Genomic DNA, 23100 nt, shown 5'->3' with positions numbered 1-23100 from the left:
CAATGGAGCAGTTGCCAACATTTCGAGTTGCTACCCAATAATAATATATTGGTGAATGTTTTCAGGATTTTCCCCACACTGCATCTTTTTGATCCAGACCATTTTGAAATGTAATCTTTCTTTTGCTGGCTTCTCTGCATCACATTCAGTCTGTTCCTGATTACTTTTCAGAGAATTATTATGTTGATGGACAGACAGATGAATGCCCAGAGTCCTGACCCCTTTTATATAATTTCTTTTCAACATTCCATTGGCTTGGGAAAAAAGTTATGATTTGCTAGGTGGCAAAAGGCGAGGTATGCCATTTTCTAAACTTCCAAAAACAAAGCCTGGTTGTTTATATATTCCGTCTTCGCTTGTCAGCTTCTATTAATCGAAATTTTTCAACTACTAAGAAAATAGCAATAAGCTTGCAAAGCATTTGTTTCGTTTCTTCAGTGTCATAAGCCAGCATGCAGGACTGTTATAACTTAAACCAATCTGGTCTAGAAACCGTCTGCAGTGGTTCAGAAACAAATCACGTTTGAGAAATGGCTGAGATGTCATCTCAAACAAATTTATCCTAATCTAAATATGCCAGCAAAGCATTTCCACTGGTTTTAACATATTCCCAGCTGGCAAGCAAGTTCTAAAACAATTGATTACAATTCTTCAGTCCTTGAGTTTTTTCAAATCATCTGTTAAAGTTGCCTTTCAAAAGCAGTATCTAGGAAATCAAATGATAACTGAACATCAATTTTTGTCCAGTGATAATGCATGCAAAGTTTCTGTCAACCAAACGTCGTATCTTTTACTAAGCTTATATTATTAATTTTCAGAAGTTCAATCACAGAAACAAACAGACAAAACCCTTCTCTGTGGATTTAATGCAAACAAAAATAGCACGGCCATTACTCATCTGTAATATAGGTCAAATCACAAGTATGATTTGCATCAGCACATGAGGCTTCAAGACTTAATTTGGTGCTTTTATTCTCAGCACCAATCTGGAAATATTGGTAGACGTAATAATATAATCAAATATGACCTCAGAAAAATTGCAGGCTGCCAGCTGGATCAGAGCAAACATTTCAACACTTACTTTCTGCCCCAGAAATAGTGGGAATCAGGTGTCTGCCATTTCTGTAGGAGGAGAAAGTACTGGTTTCAAGTCTCCCAATACCCTTTATTCGTAACTGCTTCTCAAGGATCCTTTCTAGAAATCAGAGTTTCTCACACTTCCAGCAAACACGGACTTGCTTGCTCAGCCTACCAGTGACATAATGAAACAAGGATACCATGCTTTCTTGTAAGTTGTGTCCAAAGAGACTGATGCATATCAAACATCTTTTATATATAATTAAAACAAGCTCCCTTATCAAGGGCAACCTTTGTGGCTGCATTATGAAGGATGCCAGCTGGAGAAGATCTTCTGCTGATTCAACATCTGGATTCAACAGTTCAGCCGTACCAAGATGCAACAGAAACATGACAATGTTGAACACAAAGGGGCTGTGGAACATGTCATTAGAGATGGGATAGAGATATATGTGGTCTGAATCTGTGTGCAAACTTGCTGAATTTTTTGAAGCTACGTATAAACTAGCATGCACTTTATTTTATGGAGAGTCACTTGCAAAAAGTATGTATGCTAGAAAAAGCACGCCCCCCCCCTATCATCCATCCATCCATCCATCCATCCATCCATCCATCCATCCATCCATCTGAATTGTAGCACCGAAATATCTACAATATTTTGTGTCAATGTTTTTCATTTTGGGTCTCCCTCCCTACCCTTTCCCAGAATGGGGGGTGAGGGGAACCTGATGCAGGAATGGAGGGCAAGGGATAAATCTATCACTGGGAAGAAAAAAGAATCTGACCAAAACTGAGACCAACTGCTTTGTTCATCTCCATATGCTACACAATTCATATATTTACTGCAAAATTCAGGGCTTAAATTCACTGTAACAGAATAGCATTCAACAGGAGCTATGGCAAAGAGGCTGCATATGAGTGAATTTGGCCCAAAAGCGGCGGTGGGTCCACAATTTGCTATATGAACCTTGTGACCATTCCCAGAAATGTCATCTGTCAATGCAAAAGCATGTTGAAGGAGAGGTATCGGCCTCTACATCTATATTTCTCTGGGAAGGACATGTTTGGCATTTTGGTGGCTAGTACAACAATACCAAACATGCACTCACCCACAAACGCTTGCACATACACACACCCCAGCTGACCGGGAGGATTATGAACAACTACATGATATTGTTTTTCTCTGTTTTTACATTACCTTAGAAATACCCACTTGATACTTTGGAAATTCTAGCAGGAAGGGAAGAGTCATGGCACCCTTATGAATATTGAACATATGAAGCTCATAGTTTGACTGGAGAGCTGCTTTACTGCAAAATGGCCCACTAATGTGTTCAGTTTGTAATGTGTTTAAGTCTCTTTTATGAGGTATGGGAGTTCAGGACATAGAAAATCAAGTGTGACCAACAGGTCAAGAGGAACCTCTCCTTTTCTGAAATGCTGCTAGAGAGAAACTTGAGTTGAAGTAAGGGACGTGCCAACTTATTCTGCCACAAGTCCTCAATGTGGTTAAATGCACATCAAACTCTCCTTTCCATTTCTCAATCTTGCCAGGGCTCTGTGATCCACACAGGTTTCTGTTTGGAATAGCTAACAAACCACTTTGTAATAGACTGGGTAGACCACGGTAGGTTTAAAATTAAGGGGAAGAAAAAAATTAGATATAACAATCTGAGTTGTGAAATATCCTACCATCTTGCGAAGATCTTTTAAAATGTCTTCACATTAAGAACAGCCCTTAAGCTCTTTAAATATCCCTATAGTGAAAATATTAAGAGTTGAAAACTCATCACTCTACACCTTTTCTATTATCAGGCCATCTACAGCTAATTTGTATAACAACAGGCTGAGCAATGGAGCAGAAGTGATCATTTGGAAGAGCAGTAAAGACACACTTCTTTTTTTCTACTGTCTCTTCATCTCTGACATGAAGAACCAAGGTGGAATGAAGAACCTGAATGTCCACTTTCCGTGAGCCTGTGGAACAGGAGCGAGCCTTCTCCCATTTTTGAAAGATGTCAGTGTTCTCTACCCCTAAAGTAAAAACACAGTAGTAGCCAGTGTTTGTGAGAAATATGCTCCCAAAAGTTACTTAGGAAATTAGGTATGTACAGGATAGAGCCTGTGCCTTGAACAGCCTTTCTGTGTAGCTGCGTAGAAATCAGGCTGAAGCAGTGAAGTTGTGAGAAGGAGGAAAGGGTAACTGATGCTTCATCAGAACTTGGCCTACAGATGTTCCTGCTCCTTCCTAAATGCCACTCAGGGCCTCTACCACTCCTGCAAACAGATGTCTTCTCTTTCGCTCTCTGTATCCTCAAAGAGAGAACAAAGTTCAGCTCCATTCCTGTACCCTTCCTCCTTGCCCAGTTCTAGGGTGGGGTTCCTCCTCTGATGACTGTCCCACTTTGAAATCTGGTCCCTAAGAAAAAATAGATTTCTGAAACAAAACAACACACCTTTACACACACACACACACACACACACACACCATTTCTGGAATGCCCAAAAGCAATGGAAGAACTCAGTGGAAACAAACAATCCACTCTGTCTCTCTGCCTATCTATCAAGCACCCCAGTGTTGTTCCCAAATGCAGAATTACCAATGGCAGGCGACCCCAGAGGCATGCGTCTATCTGTGTGTGTTTGTGTACACACATATATCTCCCAGAACGTCTTTTTATCCAAGCTATTACTTCTTCGTTAAGACAATGTGCGGTAGATAGGCACAATGAAATTCAATACCGGAAAAGGAAAAAATAATTGACCATATCTTAGATTACGGTTTTCCTTTGTTGTTTTGGCACAGTTGACCCAAGCTTTCTTACATTTGTGTTGGTCAAATATGTATTTGTTTCCATCTGAATTACTTAATAGAGTAGATGACATATAATTGAGGAATCAAGATCCCTGCAGTCCTGAAAAGGACTCCTAACAATCTATGCAGCACGTGGTCCGTTCCACTGCGCGCACGCACGGGCATGCACGCACCCCTCCCCGCCAGGCATCCTTTACAGAGTTAGTATGTGTTTGCAAACCGAGCACTAAAAGGAGGAGGTGAGGCAATAATGCAGGGTAGGAGGGGAGAACAAGCATTACCATTTGGAAAAAGAGTGGCCTCATTCTGGAGATTGCTGGAAAGTCATATGGGATGTTCAAGGTGCTAGGTCTCACTCAACATGCAATGGTGGTTGAAACTTACACACAGATGTCTTCTGGTTCATGTCTTTACTTGGCATCAATTTCACTCCCCGGGACTTAATCTCCATTTGCTTTTTGACTGCAAAGGGAATGCGAGAGAAGAGGATTCAGCAAAAGGGAGGCCACAAGGAAAGCAGATATTTCACTGGACCTATTCTAAGGCTACCTGGAAAATCAAATTAAATTTGCAAAGGAAACAAAGCACTGGGAGAATTCTCGTGTTTTTCTTTGCATTCATTGACCCGTTTCCCATCTCTCCAAACAACACCAACAAATCACTTGCGAACAAATCAACCATGGAAATTCCCAATTAAACATGAAAAGGTGCAGAGTGAGACATCATCCTTGATACGCCATTCCAGAATATATAACGTATTTAAATATTGAAAATCAAAGCACAATAAATTATTTCTCTTTCTTTTTTCTCTCTCACGCACGCATCAATGTACACACCAGGGGAAGACACAGTTCTAGTAGTTTTCTTTTACCGCTGACACCACGGTGCCCATCGTTTCATCAAACAGGTGCAATCCCCCATAAATTAACTAAGAAGTGCCAAAATGTTGAAATCTCTGAGAGATTCACACACAAGAAGCCACTGAAACTCACATGAGCTCTCGTGAGATTTTGATATTCCTATTGGAATTGCAGTGGGATCTTTGAGTGGACTCAGTCCAATATTATGAAATTTAGCAGTCTTAGGGAATGAGGGGTGATTTGGGGGAAAGGCACCCAAATCATCCCACAGGATCACAAAATGAAGCTTAAGGGCTGAAACACCCCCCCAACCGAGGCTTTATGAAACGTTTGGAAAGGTGATTTGAGTAGAAAGTGGAAAAATAAAGAATAAAACCCTCATGTATTTTAACCTCTGTTGCTGCTTTTTCAAACACCTGTTTTATCTGTTACCTGTCTTTCTTAAGCATAAGTAATGCCTTTAAAATAATCAGATGTCTTTCAAAAAATAACAAGACATTTGTTCTTAATCTCTTATATTCTCTGGTACTTCAACTCCTTGGAAACTTATATTTTAAAGCAAACACTTAGACTATTATGTCTGTGGGGAAAAAAAAGGCTGTTTACCAAGATCACTGGATTACAAGCCTTTGACATTTGCCTTAATCAGAGAGGAAATTACAGCATTAATCTTTACTTCACATTATTTTTTTCATCTTTTTTTTAAAGGCATGATTCAAGCAGGTGTATTTTTAATAGCACAGCAGTAATCATGACTGATTTCCCTCTCCTTTTTTTAACTCAGCAACATCCTACCTATAAGGCAATGCTCAGTTGAAAAATTATGACTCAACAGCTCAACATATTAAATGCGAAAGATGATTCATAAAGTTCCTAACCCGATTGCCTTTACTACTGTGAGAGGGGGGAGGTGAGAACATTGACTGAATTAATGCATATAAAGGTTTGTACTCAACAGGACAAAGTAACACCAGGGGTGTGCAAAATGTCATTCTGGGTAACAGCCACACTCATCCTTGTAAGAGGCACAACAGGAACTGCCTTCCATAGAATGGGCAAGAATATGAAAAAGTGAGCATGAATAAAAACTAACTCTGATTTAATTATATATTGTTAATATCTTTCTCCTGAGTTTTGGGGGGGGGGGGAGAGGATGTACCTGTTTGCACACTAAGGGACTTAGGGAAAAGTGGGGCAATTGTCCTAGGTCAGTGTTTCTCAACCTTGGCAACTTTAAAATAGGTGGACTTCAACTCCCAGAATTCCCCAGCTCACATGCTGGCTAGGGAATTCTGGGAGTTGAAGTCCATACCTTTGAAAGCTGCCAAGATTGAGAAACACCAGCCTAGACTCTGCACATAGTGGGGTCCTCCCGCAAGTATGATTCAGTATTTGAAATCAGGTGAAGCCAGCAGCGTCACTAGGATCTTGTTGCTTTCGTCAGAAAGACAGATGGCATCATGCCACAATCTCTGCCCATTTTCAGCACACATGCAAAGGCTGGCAAATTGGAACATAGGCACAAATTGGTGAGGCTCGTGCTGTGATGCTGCTTTCATCCCTCTGACATCGGTCCCTGCCCTGCACCTGTAGATGACGCTGGATGGAACAGCATTTTTCTTCAAACCAATTTAAGGAATCAGCTCAAAATAAATATATGGCCAAGAGTTATTTCAGAAGTTTACATTTCCTAACACACTGCTGTTTACTGAACCACAGACTTCAGTGGGGAAAAAGTAGTGGGGGAAAAAATTGACACAGGATTTAATGAGAATGGGGAGTTTCAAACCATACAATGTAAGGTTTGGAAGGGATCTTTGAGACCAACTGGTTCAGCTTAACATGGATGACAAAGGCCTTTCCATAATCAAGCATATATGGACTTCTTTGTGGACTTCTTTGTCTTTCTCAATGATACAGCACGCATCAGCCTTTTCTGAATCCACCTTGAGCCGGCTGGGTGACTTTGGGCCAGTCCCTCTCTCTCAGCCCAACTTACCTCACAGGGTTGTTGTTGTGGGGAAAACAGGAGGAGGAAGGAAGATTAGGTATTTTTATTTATTTTATTTATTGTTAAACTTGTATCCCGCCCATCTCCCCCAACGGGTGACTCCGGGCAGCTCACAATAACAAAAAAGGAAAAAACACCAATCCCTCCAACAATGGCTAAAATCCATAAATAATTAAAAATAAAAACATACATTAAAAATCCTAAAAAACCCCTTTTACCCCCCCCCCCCCGTAATTTTTAGCCTTAAAATCTTCAAGATGCTGGGGGGGGGGGAAACAAACCCATCACCCCACCAGCCACCTCCACAGATGCGAGCCCCCATCTGGCCCCTAGGCCTTCTGGCAGAGCCAGGATTTAACCCCTTTCCTGAAGGCCAAGAGGGAGGGGGCACACCGGACCTCGGGAGGAAGATGTTCCATAGGGTGGGAGCCACAGCAGAAAAGGCCCTCTGCCTAGACCCCACCAATCGGAATTCCTTGACCGGTGGGGTCTGCAACCTGCCCTTCAGGTATGTTCACTGCTTTGAGTTATTTATAAAAATAGGGAAGGCAGGATTAAAAAATCTAAAAAAAACAAAAAAAACCCTTCCTTTCCATGTAGGACTCTAATCTGCATTGGATGACCCTAAGCATTATTTTGCTAGCATGTCAAGCTAAAGGTATTGTACAATAGTTTGGACACTCTGTTAAGTCTCTTTTCTTTGGTATTGTTATTTGATATCGGTTGGCTGATGGGTCCTTCATTTTCTCCCACGTTGCCAGTATTATGTATTCTCTGACACAGGCCTAGAAGAAAGTGAACTTGGTGCAATTATATACTGGCTGTATCAAAATGTCTTATGTGTCTATGCCTGCCAAACTGATTTAATCACTTTTTAAGAATGCAGTAATAAAACACAGCACAGGAGGAATTCTGGTACAGTGTTAGAAATAGGATGGGGGAAAAATGTATTTAATGAGTATTTTTAAGGAAACCAACAAAATGTATACTATCCAAACTAATGTATGGATTGGAATATGATTTTTTTTTTTAACCACACACTTCTCCAAGTTTTGAAATGCAGTTCTTGCTCCAAAACTTACATATATAATGTGAGAATTAGGAAGGATGGATACAAATTATTATTTATATCCCACCTTTCAATTATATGAGGGGAAAATGCATGCAGTTTTTCTATATTATTAAGTCACCAACCACACCGACTGGGTGAGAACTATGACATAGTAATTTGTCATAATTACATTTGCACAGTTTTTCCCAATATTTTAGTCCACGCACACCAGAAACATAGAGAAGGAAAAATAAACAAACAAACAAACAAACAAACAAATAAATAAAAGGCAACAGAAAATCGCAATGAACTTTTGCAATCCATTTTAGGAATTATTCTAGTTGAAACAGATTTTGAAAGGGGCAGCATTAGAAGTGAGTGAGGAGCGTGGAATGGAAATGTATTGTCCCTGTGATTCTTGCAGGACAGCAAGGATTAAATCCTTGCCTAGGTTTTATCTATAGTTAATCTTTCCCTATTAACCTATAGCCGAACTTAGTGATCCTTCTCAGGGCAAGGTTGTATTCACCCATAGCTGACCCTTCACAGTTAGCCTATATCTGACCTTAGTAAGCTATTAAATGTATTCATGTGAGGGAATGGAATTATGAAGGCCAGGCTCAGGGAGATAAACATTTTCTTAGCTCGCCAGAACTGCATGGGAGGAACAAGAGGATGAGATGGCACCTCCCTGAGGAATTCACTCTGTTGTGGCTGGAGGACTTTGGGAGCTGGGGTTTGAGTCTGGGAAGATTGATGTCAGGCCTAGCCCAAGGAACTCCAAGAGACAATGCCAATTCAGTCCAGCTATGTTTATTAGCTACAACCTCTAGCAAGAATCTTCCCAGACTAAAACCCCAGCTCCCAAAGTCCTCCAGCCACAACAGTGTGAATTCCTCAGGGAGGTGCCAGTCTCATCCTCTTGTTCCTCCGACGCGGTTCTGGTGAGCTAAGAAAATGTTTATCTCCCTGAGCCTGGCCTTCATAATTCCATTCGATCGCTATTCACCTGTAGTAAACATCTCCTGAGAAGACAAAAGATAAGGGGATGGGTCCACAGCACAGAAGAGATCAAAAGGGAATCCCAGTTAAGGGGATGAAGAACTTCCTGAACAATTATTAATCTCTAAATGTTATACCTCCTTAAAGCAAAATGTATAAAAACTCTGATTTCTTTATGTTCGGGGAGCCTCTTTCCACAGAGGTATCCCCTTTACTGCTGCACATCAATAAAGGATCTTTGCTCCAAAAGGTTTCTCGTGTCTGGTGAAGTTCTTGGCAGTCGTCTCTGGGCAAGAACTCCGTTTTGGGTCCAACTTACCTTGGTATTGTGCATTGAAGCCCTTTTGTCGGTGGTTGCCATCTGACATAAAGTGAAGACGAAGCCAGTTTTTGCTGCTGATTACAGGAGCAGGGAGGTTTGTTCCCGTAAACCTGCAAAAAGGAAAGAAAAAATAAATAAATAACCAGAACAGCCGAAGACATTAAAAAAACAAAATCTCTTCTGGGAAGATGCATAAGGAACTCCTACTGTAACCATGTTTCAAATGCCCTCCAGATCAAAATCAAACTGGTTTCTGCAGCCCCTTATTTACCCACAGACAAATCTTGCAACACACGCATAGACTTACAGTAAAAAAAAAAAAAAAATTAAACCCAATGGTGATTTTTATGCAGATCTAATTTCTGTGGCCAGATTAGTGCTTCATCACAAAACTGCCTGCTCACTTGAAAGGCAGAGAAATTAAATTCTTTATAGTTTGCTGTTGCCAGAGACAATTATTTTACTCATTAGAAGGTGGCCCCTGTTATCTAGTCATACCAGCAAAGGACATTCTGGGAAGAAATGATGGTTGGCAACAGCAAAGGAAGAGAAAAGGGTATGTAATACTTCCTAGAAGTCCACAATGATCTCCCTTTTTTCCCAAACTATCTGGAAACCATGGTATATCCAGTTGAGCTGAGCTCTGGGCTTTTGTAAGCAAAACCTGAACATTACATGTGCGTTCGTGTGCCTTCAAGTTAGTGTTGATTGTGGTGACTGCCTGGCCTAGCCCCTGCAGTTTCTTGGCAAGGTTTTTCAGAAGTGGTTTGCCATTGCCTGCTTCCTAGGGCTGAGAGAAAGTGACTGGCCCAAGGTCACCCAGCAGGCTTTGTGCCTAAGGCAGGACTAGAACTCATCGTCTCCTGGTTTCTAGCCTGGGGCCTTAACCATTACACCAAACTGGCTCTCGATTAGATTAACATTAGTAACACTAGATACCTTAACTGTAAAAGGGATCCCAGAAAAAATATTACTGGTGCCCCATTATTTATACTTTATACTTCATAGATTCATCCAAGAAAAGAATTTGTCACTCTTTCTAAGAGTAAAAAGCAGCTAAGAAGACTGAAGGGCAAACAGTTCCGTAAATTTGTTGTTTTATCACCTTAGTAAAATATTTAACACAATTTAATCTAATTAATCACCCCCACCCTGATGTTTTCCTGCAAATGATATTTAATACACCTCCCACAAGAGTCGCTGTGTAAGAACATTATTCAAGCGAGCACAAACGCATTGCAGTAACCCAGAACAGCAGAGAAAGGAAAAAGACCACCTATACAACATCTTCCAACAAAATGGATATCCATGTAATTTTATCAAAAAGTGCTTGACCACTCAACCTACTACCACACAACCTACACTAGCTATGAAAAGGATCACATTGGCATGCATCAGAACCGTCTCAGAAACCACCAACAACTATTACAACCACATGGCATCTCTGTGGCACACAAATCAACAAAATCACTCCAAAATACCCTAAGTAAACCAGAAGACCCAGTAGCCCAAGAAGAAAAAACAGGAGTCATCTACAACATACAGTGTAAGGACTGTAACCAACACTACGTAGGACGGACAGGCAGAAGACTAGCAGAGCGCATCCATGAGCACCAACTAGCAGTCAGAAGACAGGATGAAAATTCCTGAATCTCACAGCACATGGACAGACTCAACCACAGTTTTAACTGGGAAACTGTCAGCGTTTTAGACCAAGCTAAATCCAAATATGCAAGAGAATTCTTGGAAGAATTCAGACAAGGCAGCAATTAACAGACACATAGAGACTAACAGCATCTATATACTATTCAAAAGAGACAAAAGACCAGAAGATCGCCTCACCAGCAATCATCACCCAGATAAGCAAAGGTTGCCACCAGGCACACAATCAAGCAGCAAACATATGCCAATCAAAGAACTACCAGAGGAGCGAAACAAAACCCCCACCCTTACCAGCACTGGCAAAGCAGGCCACAGCACATAAACAGAGAGCAAACCCCATCCCATTTTAGCACTGAAGATGCTACCTAGCCAGGTAATGAAACGTTTGCAAGAAAAGAACCAAGCTCAGAGAACCCCACGGACTCCACAGTTCAACCCTGAGCTACACATATTCGCCTCTATTGATACTGAATACATATATATTTCTGCTGGGCATAAATATGGAGTGCCTCATAACAATAAAAACATTACACAAATAAAGAACTACACAATAATCTACCATTTTAAACTACTTAAAAATTCTAGAGTCGTCAAGGTCTAGGGGAAAAAAATGCAGAAGGGCCATCCCCAGAATGCTGTCACCTTTCACATTAAGTCTTTCAAGGATTGGCTTCTTCCGTGGTAAAGAATCCTTACTACTTTGTCAGGAACAATATTACATTCTGATATACATCTAGAGCATTGGTTCTCAACGGGGGTGGTACCACCCTCCGGGGGGCGGTGGGAGGATGCTAAGGGGCGGTGAACTTGTTTTGGGTGGTAGGGGGGCGGTGGGCATGTTTTGGGCGGTAGAGGGGCGATGAGCATGTTTTGGCATTCGAACTTAATTTTAAAACTCCCCCCAAAATTTATTAAATCGATTATCCGGTTTACACCATTTGTACCAGAAATAAAACGAACTTACGCGATGGCTGCCCTCACGCCCTTCTAAGAATGGTGAGACGAATTTGTATTCTAGGTAGGCTGACCTTGAAGAACTCGACACTACGATTCTTCTCCGATCCCAACCAGCACAGCGCATGCATCAGCTGTCTTCCCGCGCGATTAATCGCAGCGCGTGCGTTGAGCGTCCTTTCAATATGAATGCTTGATTTGACCCGTGTTTCTTGAGTTGCTTTTCGTTCGCTTCATTTCTGTTTTTTCCCCTCAGTTTTGATTTACTTTCATTGTTTATTTGGCCAGTCGGCTAGGTAAGTGCGCTTATTAGTTCTTTATCGTGGTCGTGAATTATTAATTTTGAGAAACTAATGAAACTTTGAAAGCCAGCTTCCAGAATGGTGATCGTCTCACAGAATTTTGGCTTCAAAGTAACATCAATCGCCTCTACCCAGGACTGTGGACTATCATCAAAAAAAATTTTAGCATATTTTTGGCTGTTTTTTTAATTATCTAATTAAGAATAAAGAATTTTTAAACATTAAAAAAGCATTTGCAAAAAAAATAAAATTAATAAAATTTAAAAAATTTAAAAAATTTAAAAATTTAAAAAACGAGCATCAAAAAGATAAACGTATTTACAGCATTTTGAAATAAACGTATTTACATAAAAGAGCATTTAAGCATTTTTTTTTTGCATTAGTCATTTTAATTTTAATAAAAGGAATGCAATTACCTTCCAGGGCAAAAGTATCGAGTTAAATCGAACAAATTTGGTGTGTAAGTCTACTGAAAAAAATTACTTAAAATTTTTGCCTTTTATAATTCAGTAACTCCCCCCCCCCTCCCCATACCCTAAATTACAGGATTTTCACAAAGGGGGGCGTTGAAAAATTTTCCGCTCCTTAGGGGGGCAGTAGCTTCAAAAAGGTTGAGAATCACTGATCTAGACCAACAAAGGCTTTTATATGTATAGCGTGGGAAGAAATTCAGGCCATGAACATCAGAACGAACTGCTCCAGAGCAGCACTGCTTTTAAAGTTGGTTATTCTGAGAACAGAGGGCACATCTTTCTTGAGCAAGCGTGCAAATAAAATACAATCTAATAAAATCTCATCAGAGAGGCCATAAAAACTCAACCAAACATTTGTCATGGATCAATTTGGGAGCCCTGAAATGGCAGTGGGAATTTCTAAGCACTGTACGGCATTAACTCCTATTTATGAATCCAATTAAATAAGAAGCTTTCCTATTAACATATGTGATACTATTCTTTTTCAAAAATTAAATTTCAGGGAATAATTGGACAGGGGAGTTAACAATAATAGGAAAATGTCTTGGACAAATCATTCTGGATTCTATCAGAAACCAATGTTTACCTAATATTCATAGACACCCTTGAAAACTGGGATATATGAGAACAAAATTAATGGCCTTAACTAGAGCAGTTGAAACAACATTAACATGATAAGAGCTATTATAGAATCCAATTACTTTTAACCAAAGTCCATTTCAGACATTTTATTAGAGACAGCATCACATTAGTTGTATGCTATTTGCCTTCCAAGAACAATTGTATTTTGGAAGCATAGAATAAAAAAGGGGGTGTTTGTGAAGATGTTAGCAATGGAAAGAAATGCCCTACATTCTCCTTTTGAAAAGGATGTCACTGTTCTGTTGCTATTATTATTACTAGCATCGCCATCATCATGATGATCTTGTTCAGATTTGTATCTTGTGAATTCTTCAGGAAGACAAAGTGGTTGCATAGAGTTCTACCTTCCTTTTATCCCACGACAATTCTGTGAGGTAGGTTGGGCTGTGAGAGAGGGACAGGCCCAAAGTTACCCAGTCAACTTCCAATTTCAATTCAGATCTGGGTCTCTGCAGTCCTTGTCCAATACTTGAACCACTAGATCACACTGGCTGGCTTGCTCACCCTGCACTGTCACAGGCTTCCTTATTTAGCTATGCATGACGAATGAATGAAAAGAGGTAATGAATGGACAGGAATGAAACATGAAATACCAGGACAGGCACTCTGTGCATGTATAGCCTGGAGCCCTTTCTCTCTACAGACGAAGAAACCAAGTTACAAACAAAGCAAATTACATAATTTCCCTCCACGCCTTGGGAATTGCGTCTCACCTTCTGCTGCTCTTGGTTTGCCTGATGGTTGTTTCACAGGGATTAAAATAAGCTACTGTTTCCAAAGTTTCAGAGCCTAGCCAGCCCTCCCAGTTTTGCCAGCCCGCGTAGTTTTTTGCTTCCTGGTGGGAAAACAGTCATCCTAGGACAGGAGAATGTCTGTGGAGTCCTTGGGGTTCTCTGAGCCTGGTTCTTTTCTTGCAAATGTTTCATTACCCGGCTAGGTCACATCCTCAGTGCTAAAATGGGATTTTGCCCGGCTTTATTGGAGCTGTCCAAGGTACTGGTTTCATCCTAAATCCAAGGGCTGTTACCTTAACGTGGATTGCATTGATCTGATTTTACCAACTTTGATTACACTCTATGAGACACTAGCCCAAAACAGATCCAGCTCATATATTTACTAAGAGATTTCTGATACACCTTTAGGCAGGCCAAAACCAAACTCTACACTCAGGTGCATAAACATAGAAACGATACAATGTCAGTAGAGGAGAAGAGTCATGTTAGTCTATAGTAGCCAAAAATCTCACCCCTACTACTGCACACACTTATCCCAACTTTAATCCTATATCTGTTTAACCACTCCATGCATCTGATGAAGTAAGCTGCATTTCACAAAAGCTTATGGCTTTTAATAAGGTTTGATCATCTGAAAAGGTGCTACCAGACTCTTTCGAAACAATGTGAGTAGAAATATTTTACTGGCTGCAGGTCAAAGGATTCAGATTCAGCACCGTCAAGATAATAATTCCACCTAAGGACAGAGATGGGAGGGAAGATTCAAGCAGTGACAGACACCACTCAGATATGACCACAGAGAACACTGATGTCACAGAACAAAACAAGGTCTTTTGGTAGATAACTATTCATTTTTCCACTACAAATCTGCTTTCCACAGGACTCAAATAATTGCTACATGTCCAACTGATAAGAAGTTACTTAATTACAAATAAGGACACTTGGAATGGAAACAGCAAATGGAAACAGCAATTTAATGTGTGGGTCTAGTCCAGTGTTTCTCAACCTTGGCAGCTTGAAGATGTGTGGGCTTCAACTCCCAGAATTGAAAGCAAAGCTGGATGGAGGATTCTGGGAGTTGAAGTCCACACATCTTCAAGCTGCCAAGGTTGAGAAACAGTGGTCTAGTCAGTAGAGCTTTTTTTTGCTTTTTTTAAATGTAATATAAGAAGTTTTGAGTACATCAGGGAATTAACAATCCCATTCAAAGCTGCAAAACATGTGCTAATTCAGAATAAGGATCCACAATTACCTTGCTCCCCTAAAAATTCAGAATCTGAAGTCAGAGTGAGAAGTTAGTGTACACTTTTCTTTAGCAGCAAAAGAGATGGGTTCAGGCATAAGGAAGCCACAACTTCTTCATGAGGTCTTACTGGTGAGAGAGGCCACGTAAGAACTGAGCTATGTGTATGAACACACATCATTCTGAAAGACAGTCTAAGATTTTATTGATTTCTTGCTGCTATTATTATTTTTTTTGAATGTGGTTAATGGGTGATCATCAGATGCCTATTACTCCATCTTGACAAGTTAATGATGTGAGAAGCAGGAAAAAAAAATAACAATAAGGACATAAAGTCACCCTTAAAGATGTTGAAAAAATTTGACCAGTGGGAAATCTGGTGCAAATTGAACTGATCTACGCTTTCCAGATCAATGTGTAAATTGGCACAGAACTAGATTTTGCACTTCCTTAATTTTATCATGCAGTTCACAGTTCTCAGCTTACAAAAGAGAGAGAGTGAGAGAGAGAGAAATACAAACACGAATAGGTATTTAAAAATAAGCATTGTGCAGAAAATATATATTTCTATATACACACATGGAGAAACATTTTAATGGAGTTTTTGTTTAACATGTATTTCTGTGTGATGAACTGAAGTATAAAAATATGAAAGATAGACATACAGGATATATATAAACACTACCACCATGTTCCATTTCCTTTTCAATGCAGTTCACATTCACAATAAACTTTTATTGGCTCCTGAATTAGCTCAGTGAAAATCCTGTTTCAACAATCTGCTTCCCCATTTACTTCTTATTGGTTGCCAACTCTGTGTGTGGGTTAGAAAAAAGAAATCATGATCCACACCAAATATCAGGTACCTGTTCAACAAAAAGGGCTATCCAATGACTAAAAATATGGCCCCCTTGGGACATCTTGTTCCTTTCTTATCTCGTTACCTTGAATCCACATGTGAGAAGTTCATGTCTTCAACTACCTACGTTTCCTCCTTTTTAACTGCTTCCATTCATGTTTGCAGTCCTTCCCATCCAACCATATCTATTCTTCAAACAACTTCTCACTTCAACTCCAAATCAATGGATAGCCTTTCACATGATTTCACCTTATTCTTGTAACTGGGAAGGGGGAGAACTATCTCCACTCTGGTATAGTGAGTAAGCTCCTGAACCAAGTTGACATTCACTTCCCATTCAACTCCAAGGCTCAATGGGTGGCTTTAGGCTGTCATTCTCCCTTAGCACAACCTCCTGGATGAGGCTGCTATTTCTGACACCTGGAGTGCCAAGGGAAAAGGCAAGCTATAAGGACCGCCAACCAAACCTCCTCAGTTTTTCAGGGGAAGCGCAGAGGAACACATGCATTTGAATAAATAAATAATGCATGGGGAAGAGGACCAAAACTGAGAGGCAGCTGAGAGAAGTGAAAATCACTCTGACTGATCCGTCACACCCTAAAAATAAAGAAACAAAGATATCTTAGACTTAATATTATACAGACTTCATGTTGCTTCTGAGAAAAATAATTATCTTGGCGAAAAAAGCCTGCAAAAGTTATTCCACAGAGATGCTGCAAAGCTCATTAAATATGAAAATTGCATCATGAATAGACAGGAGAAAACTCTTCTTCTCTTGTGCTTTCAGGAATGTTTAACAAATGCTTCGCCATTCCTTTTTTTTTACACCATACTCGCTTCTTCTCTCCGTTTAAACTTTTCTTCTGAACTTCCAATCTAATTATCTCAAGGGATGAAGAGTTGGCCCTTAATTTGAAAACATGTTATTTTAGGCAGTTCTCTTTAATAAAGCATGGGGAAGAATCTTCTCTTCCCCCCACCCTGATCTTATTTTACCAGCAGGATGAGAGAATTCCCGCTAGGGCTGGACCTCTGCAATGGAAACAAGTAATTAGGTCGAGTTGTTCTTCAAGATTAAAAGCCACGGGAGAAAGAGCAGGAGCACTTCTCCAAATAAACCTATCTTGGTTTCTAAACAGGAGCTGATGAAACTAGAGCTCCAGTGATGCACGCCAGAGGGCTCTCAAATATCAAACACAGAGACTATGTTCACGTACAACATGCTTAACCAGGACAGTTACAGACTAATAACTGGATTCACACAATACACTTAGAACTTGGTTAGAGATATGTTTTTACAAATTACAAGTAGTCTCCAGGTTAAGAATGCCCACTTAAAGACGTCCCATAGTTAAGAATGGAGCCTACTGTAGCAAAGTTTGAGTTAAATACACAATGATTCGAGTTAAATACACAATGGTTCAACTTCATTACACAATACTACTTATACATTATTATACAATAATACTATTCTGGCTTACATACAAATTCAACTTAAGGACAGACCTTGGGAACGGAACTCGTTCTTAAACTGGGGACTCCCTGTAGATTGTTGCCTGAACCCAGATCCTTTGGTTAACTGAATGCATTATATACTCAGAACCATTGGGCTAATTCAATACTAGGTTAAAGTGTGTTGTGTGAATGCAACCAATGAAGCATTATGATACAGAAATGTGGATCCAAGTTGCAGTCCACAGACTTGATTTTTGCTCAGGAACCAACAAATACTACTACTTTACAAAAAGGCTACATCTGTGTATCTACTGTAGATGTGTAACTACGTCAAGCAGTAATAGGAAACTCCTAATCAATTCGCTTTCTCTGCACTGAAGGAGGAAAAAAAAAAGAGACTGATATTTCCCTCTCTTTGGGGTGGTGAGAAGGACTGCTTTCCTTCGAACAAATGAATGAAGGAAAGGTCTGCACTTCTTAAAAAGGTCTCTGGAAAACGGAAGGTGGAACATTTAGATTTGTGTGTGGGCTTAACTGTCCAGTCTATGGATTGATGTAACTGTATATTCTATAGATGGAAATTTAATTTCAATAATAGGAGAAAAAACACATATAAATAGACTTGCACAAGGATATTCAAGTAAATTTTTATGTAGAGTTCCAGAAAATCTCACAAACTGAAAGTCCAAGGAAAGTAATTTCCCAGCAGCTCCAATTCAAATGCATACCATTGACCTGCAGCCATCCTGTGGCAATTTATGAGAGCTGAGCAGAAGAACTGAAAGTTTTAAGGTAATCACCGCATGTTCATACAGAGGCCAGTCTCAGAAGAAAAAGTCTTCTGGATCTCACTGGAGGTAGCCTCAGATCAAATCATTATCTTGAGCATAGTTTTGGGTTACATTCCAATGAAATATACAAGGGCTTGTGCAGACTAACAAGAATCACCTGGGCTGTCACCTTTAATCATCATCCATTCTCATATTACATTTGTAGGCTAAAAAAACCTATCAATTCTTATAGAAACAAAGAACGACACTGACATGCTTAATTCACTCCAAAAAACAAAACAACGTGAAATAGAAAACCCACAAATTCTTTCAGCTCATTTCTGAGTGCAACACTCATCCTCAACTGCCCCAAAATTAAAACAAACAAACAAACCCTCACAAATATAGCAGAATAACACAGAAAGGTTAACATTTGTATTTCAGCAATGTAACTCTCCCCTGGAATCTTGCATTTTCAAGGCTGGAAAGCAAAAAGTCCTAAGGGAACCAGTGCATTTAATTCCTTAAATGTGGACTCTTGCTAGAATGGACCACAATTGATGTCCAGACATTAATATTGTTGCGAGCCACCCAGAATTGTTGAGAGTCAGGTGGCATACAAGTTTACATCATCATCATCATCATCAGCTTCATCTGAAAATCCAGTGACAAGCTAGGGAACAGATGGTCCACACAGCAGACCCTGATATGAGATAGTGGAAGATTCCCAGGGAGGCAGAAACGGAAACTAATGATTAAGTCTTCTCCTCTCCAGGTGAGACATTTAATCAAGTAATCAAGCAATACTTTTGCCCACAGAGCTGAAATTTTGCTTTTCTGCATGAAATTGTGTAAACTATATGCATGAAGGAAGTACACGTGCAGGCACAGGCATATCCCATGAAGGGTTATTATTATTATTATTTTTTGATATGTGTTGGGGGTGCCTTCTTAATTGCTGGTGACTGCCTGGACAAGTACAAGTCCACAGTTTTCTGGGAACATTTTTGAAAATGGTTTGCCATTTCCAAGGGCTGAGAGAGAATGACTGGCCCAAAGCTAACCCTTTGGGCTTGTGCCTAAGGCAGGACTAGATGTCATGGTTTCTAACCCGGTGCCTTTAACCACAACACCCATGCTTTTTATTCTCAAGCCCATGATGGCTATCATGAAGATATTTATGCTTTTAAAGAAGCAAGCCATCTTGAGCAAGTATTAGTCCTTAAAAGGGAGCTAAAAGTATTTTAAATTTTAAAAAATACATTTAATTTCAGTTGAACTCTGTCCCATTTTTGTTCTTACTTATATCTAAAGATGAAGAGAAACAGTCTTACTTGGGGTGGGGGAGGAGATTTCACAGCTAATGATTCAAAAGGCAATCAAAGTTAATCCCTTTAAAACTCCTTGTGCTCTTCCTTTTTTGAAGCTTTTGGAATGAATCTAGTAAGCGTATTTTACATTCTGCCTTTCCAGTGACCGTGGTGACAGTCTGTGGCTGTCCAGCCACAGCCAACCTATAGCATTCAGCAATTCATACTCTGACAGTGCTAAATGGGGGTGATGGGAGTTGAGTCCTGGGAACTTTTGTATTTAGGTATTTTCACTTTCTTGTAACTGAAACTAAATATGGCACCAGGGAAGCTGTGAACAGAATGGGCAAGAAAGATGCACCATTTGAAAATGGTATGGAAGAACAGCCCTTCCTCTGCCATTCATCCCAGAAGCCTACCTTTTTTCAAATTTCCCTGAGAAAAGATGGGGTTGCTTTAATAAGCTGAATCATTAATATTAATGCAATTCTTAAAACAGCCGTATCTTTCTCAGGCTCTCAAGACAGACTGAAAAAAGACTGATTGCTTTAACAAACAGTGGGATACGCGGGGCGTGCGTGAGCCCCGAGGCTTTCCTTCTGATCTTTTTTGAAGCATGCACGGTACTAAAATATGCACACTCAAAAGAGCACAGCTAGATATTTTTCTCACCCTCTTCCTAGTTTATCTAACTCCTGATTGTTCGTAGTCAATGTTTCTCTCCACTTTGTATCAAAACAAGTAGGAAGAGGAGGTCTCCTTGTTTTCTTCCAAGTTCTTAGCCTCCAAATATTTTCAGCCGTTTTGATTCAACCTAATTTTCAGGCATTTTGTGCTACTGTGTAATGATCATCCCAGCAGTGATAAAATTAGCTTCCTGTTCTACCTTCTGTTATTGCTAAAAACACACTGTCTGCCTTCCTTTCCAGTATATTTGCACATCGTTTTATATTGGTTGCATCCCACTTCATCATTTTTTTATTTTTATCCCCTCAGGGAGCTGCTTCAAAAGGCAGATGCCTGTTTTGGATGTTTCATGCAAACCTACTCACCCTGTTGCTCTTTGGGAAATAAAATTCAGGCCAAAATTAGGCAGCTTGTTCCCATATTCAGGTAATAACAGGCAGCATCACGTGCCTCTCTATCACCTTGTACGCCATCCTAAATCCCTGATAGCAGATAAGCCAGAGTGGAAAATGGGTTTTGTGCACCATGGCTACGCTTGGTTGGCACCTGGTAGAAAAGGGCTGGAGTGCCAGGAAGTCAAAAAGAAAAGATGGGTTGGGAGCCAAAACTCAGAATTCAATCCAAGCATCTATTTTTTTTTTTTTAAAAAAAACAAGAGTCATAAAATAGCCTGTGCCTAAAAAGCATGTTTTGCAAACTCAGCCTGTCGGGGTTTATTCAGCAGATAAACTACAGAAAACCAGGTTAGGGAACCAGTGCTCAGGCCTGTCAGCTAGAGGCTGTCTGTTTCAGGCCTTGAGAAAATATTTGGACTGGAAGTTCTAAGGCAGTGATGTCCAAACTTGGCCACTTTAAGATGAGTGGACTTCAACTCCCAGAATGCTGGCTGGGGAATTCTGGGAGTTGAAGTCCACTCATCTTAAAGCGGCCAAGTTTGGACAACACTGGTCTAAGGCATGGGATAGCCTTGATTCTTTAAGGCAATTCTTGACGTACTTCCAGGTTGAGTGTTCCTGTTTCTCAGGAAGCATCTCAGAAATTGCCGTATCAAACCGTAATCTTGTGTAAGCCAATTTTAGAAATGCTTAACTTGCTAAGGACAATGAGAAAGACTTAATTATAATTAGCAGCTGTTCAAAGTCGAGCTTCAATGGGAATATTCATTAGATGTTTTTCTATGTATGTAAACTATCTCTCCTTCCTCACTTTGGTGCACAATTTGCATAGGCAAACATTCTTTTCCCTCTCTCACCCACATACACACGCTTGCACGGGCACACGAGCATGCCAAGCTTAAGTTTAATGAGGCATCACTTCTTTGCTAGAGGGCTTCAGAAGCTGGAAACAAAACCAAGAGGTTAACAGCTAAGATGTTTGGGGTTTTGCTCATGGGACCCCCTTAGAAGAGCAAAGCTCTTGCCTTAGGTGTTTAAACTTAAAAGAAACACCCCAACTGATATCACACTTTTTGCTCTTGAATGGAGAGAACACAATTGCAAGCATATTCTCCTGTGTAAAGCAAATAGCCTTTGACTAGCTAAGGGGCTAGCTAAGTGCAAAGACAAACTCATTCTTGTTACATAGAAGGTTGGAAATATGAACGGTCTTCTGAACTGTCTTACACTTCCCAAAATGTTGGCTGTGTTGGCCTGTGAGAAACAAAACGTCCCAAGGCAATTAAGTGCTACATTAGGACAAATCAAAAGTTCAAGATGCATAAGCTTTAGAAGTACATGCAATTCTCCTTTCAGTGTCTTTCTTCAAGCAGTGAAAATGTTCTGCTCTCAACAGGGTGTCTTGAGGCTTCTGGGTTTGCTTAATGAAGACCTCCACTAAAGAGGGGATTTAAAGTTTGCGTTTTCTCCTTCCTTGCTCATCAAGCCTGTAACAAGGCTGCAAAGTTTTTCCTACCCCAAAAACTCTTCGCTTAAAGAAAGGCAAATGTAGACAAGAAGTCATGGTGCTTCAGCCTTAAGTGTGGGTGCACAGAAAGAAGTTCTAGAAAGGATTACTAACGGATTGTTCTCCAACAGCATCTAAGCATTGTCAAACGCAATATTCCAGCTACAAAGATTTAGTGTCAAACACAACCTTTGCCTGAAATCTCCATCTTGAAACTAAACCTAAATGAAAATTGCATGGATAGAACATGTGCTTCATTTTTATATATTATCTTTGTTGGTGCCTTGTTTTGCCTCGTGCTTTTACCACCTTATTTTGTCCTCTTTTTTTTAACCATCCAACCTGATGGATACTTCTGGAAAACTCACACAGCTGCACATTGTTCTGGCAAAGGTACTGGCCTGTGGTGAATTTAGCAAAGCTGGCTCCCTAGATCAGCCACAATGCTACTGAATTCTGCCTATTTGTGGCTTTGTATCATTTCCAGATAAGCATCAGGAACCATTCACATCATAGTGATAAGTACATTCCCTTTGTTGTTCCTAACCCAATTCCAAGACTAGCAAAAATTAACATTAGCTTTGGATGACTTCAGGCAGGTAACAGGAAGAAAGAATTAAATTGCCCTCCAAGGTCATTCTTGCCAAGCTTTCGGTAAATGGGCCCTCCCTGAGGATTCATAAAACTGAAAAACTTGTATGCCACATATTAAAACATTAAAACGAGGAAGATCAAATATTATTAAACAGCTGAGCAAAAATGATTAGAAGTAGGACATCCAGCTGGAATTTTAATATAACCCAAAATAGTGGTTGAAAAGAAGAGGGGGAATGCAGGGAGGGATAGACCCCCCAAGCAATATAAAGCCAGACTAAATGATCTATTCCAGCATTCCACTAAATCCAACCCAGGAGGATAAGCAAACAGTGAAATGCATTTCCGTCTCCACATCTTTATCTCTTTCTTAGC

General features: G+C 40.1%; 1 protein-coding gene across 1 annotated transcript in view; it reads right to left on the bottom strand.

The window, feature by feature from the left end:
* The window catches only part of CSMD2 (CUB and Sushi multiple domains 2), a 611879-nt gene that overhangs the window by 277246 nt on the left and 311533 nt on the right, over nucleotides 1-23100 (bottom strand). The window contains exons 6-7 of the mRNA XM_088153370.1: nucleotides 9136-9248; nucleotides 4277-4354 (exon numbers count right to left, since the gene is read on the bottom strand). Of these exons, the coding sequence (XP_088009496.1) occupies nucleotides 4277-4354; nucleotides 9136-9248 (191 nt within the window). The remainder of the gene's footprint in view (nucleotides 1-4276; nucleotides 4355-9135; nucleotides 9249-23100) is intronic.

The sequence above is a fragment of the Python bivittatus genome, unplaced genomic scaffold (genome assembly GCF_059951505.1).
Source record: "Python bivittatus isolate LINGU-HERP-01145 unplaced genomic scaffold, Pbiv_v1 ctg000040_np1212, whole genome shotgun sequence".
Classification (NCBI taxonomy): Eukaryota; Metazoa; Chordata; class Lepidosauria; order Squamata; family Pythonidae; genus Python; species Python bivittatus.
This window is presented reverse-complemented; position numbering and strand designations above follow the sequence as displayed.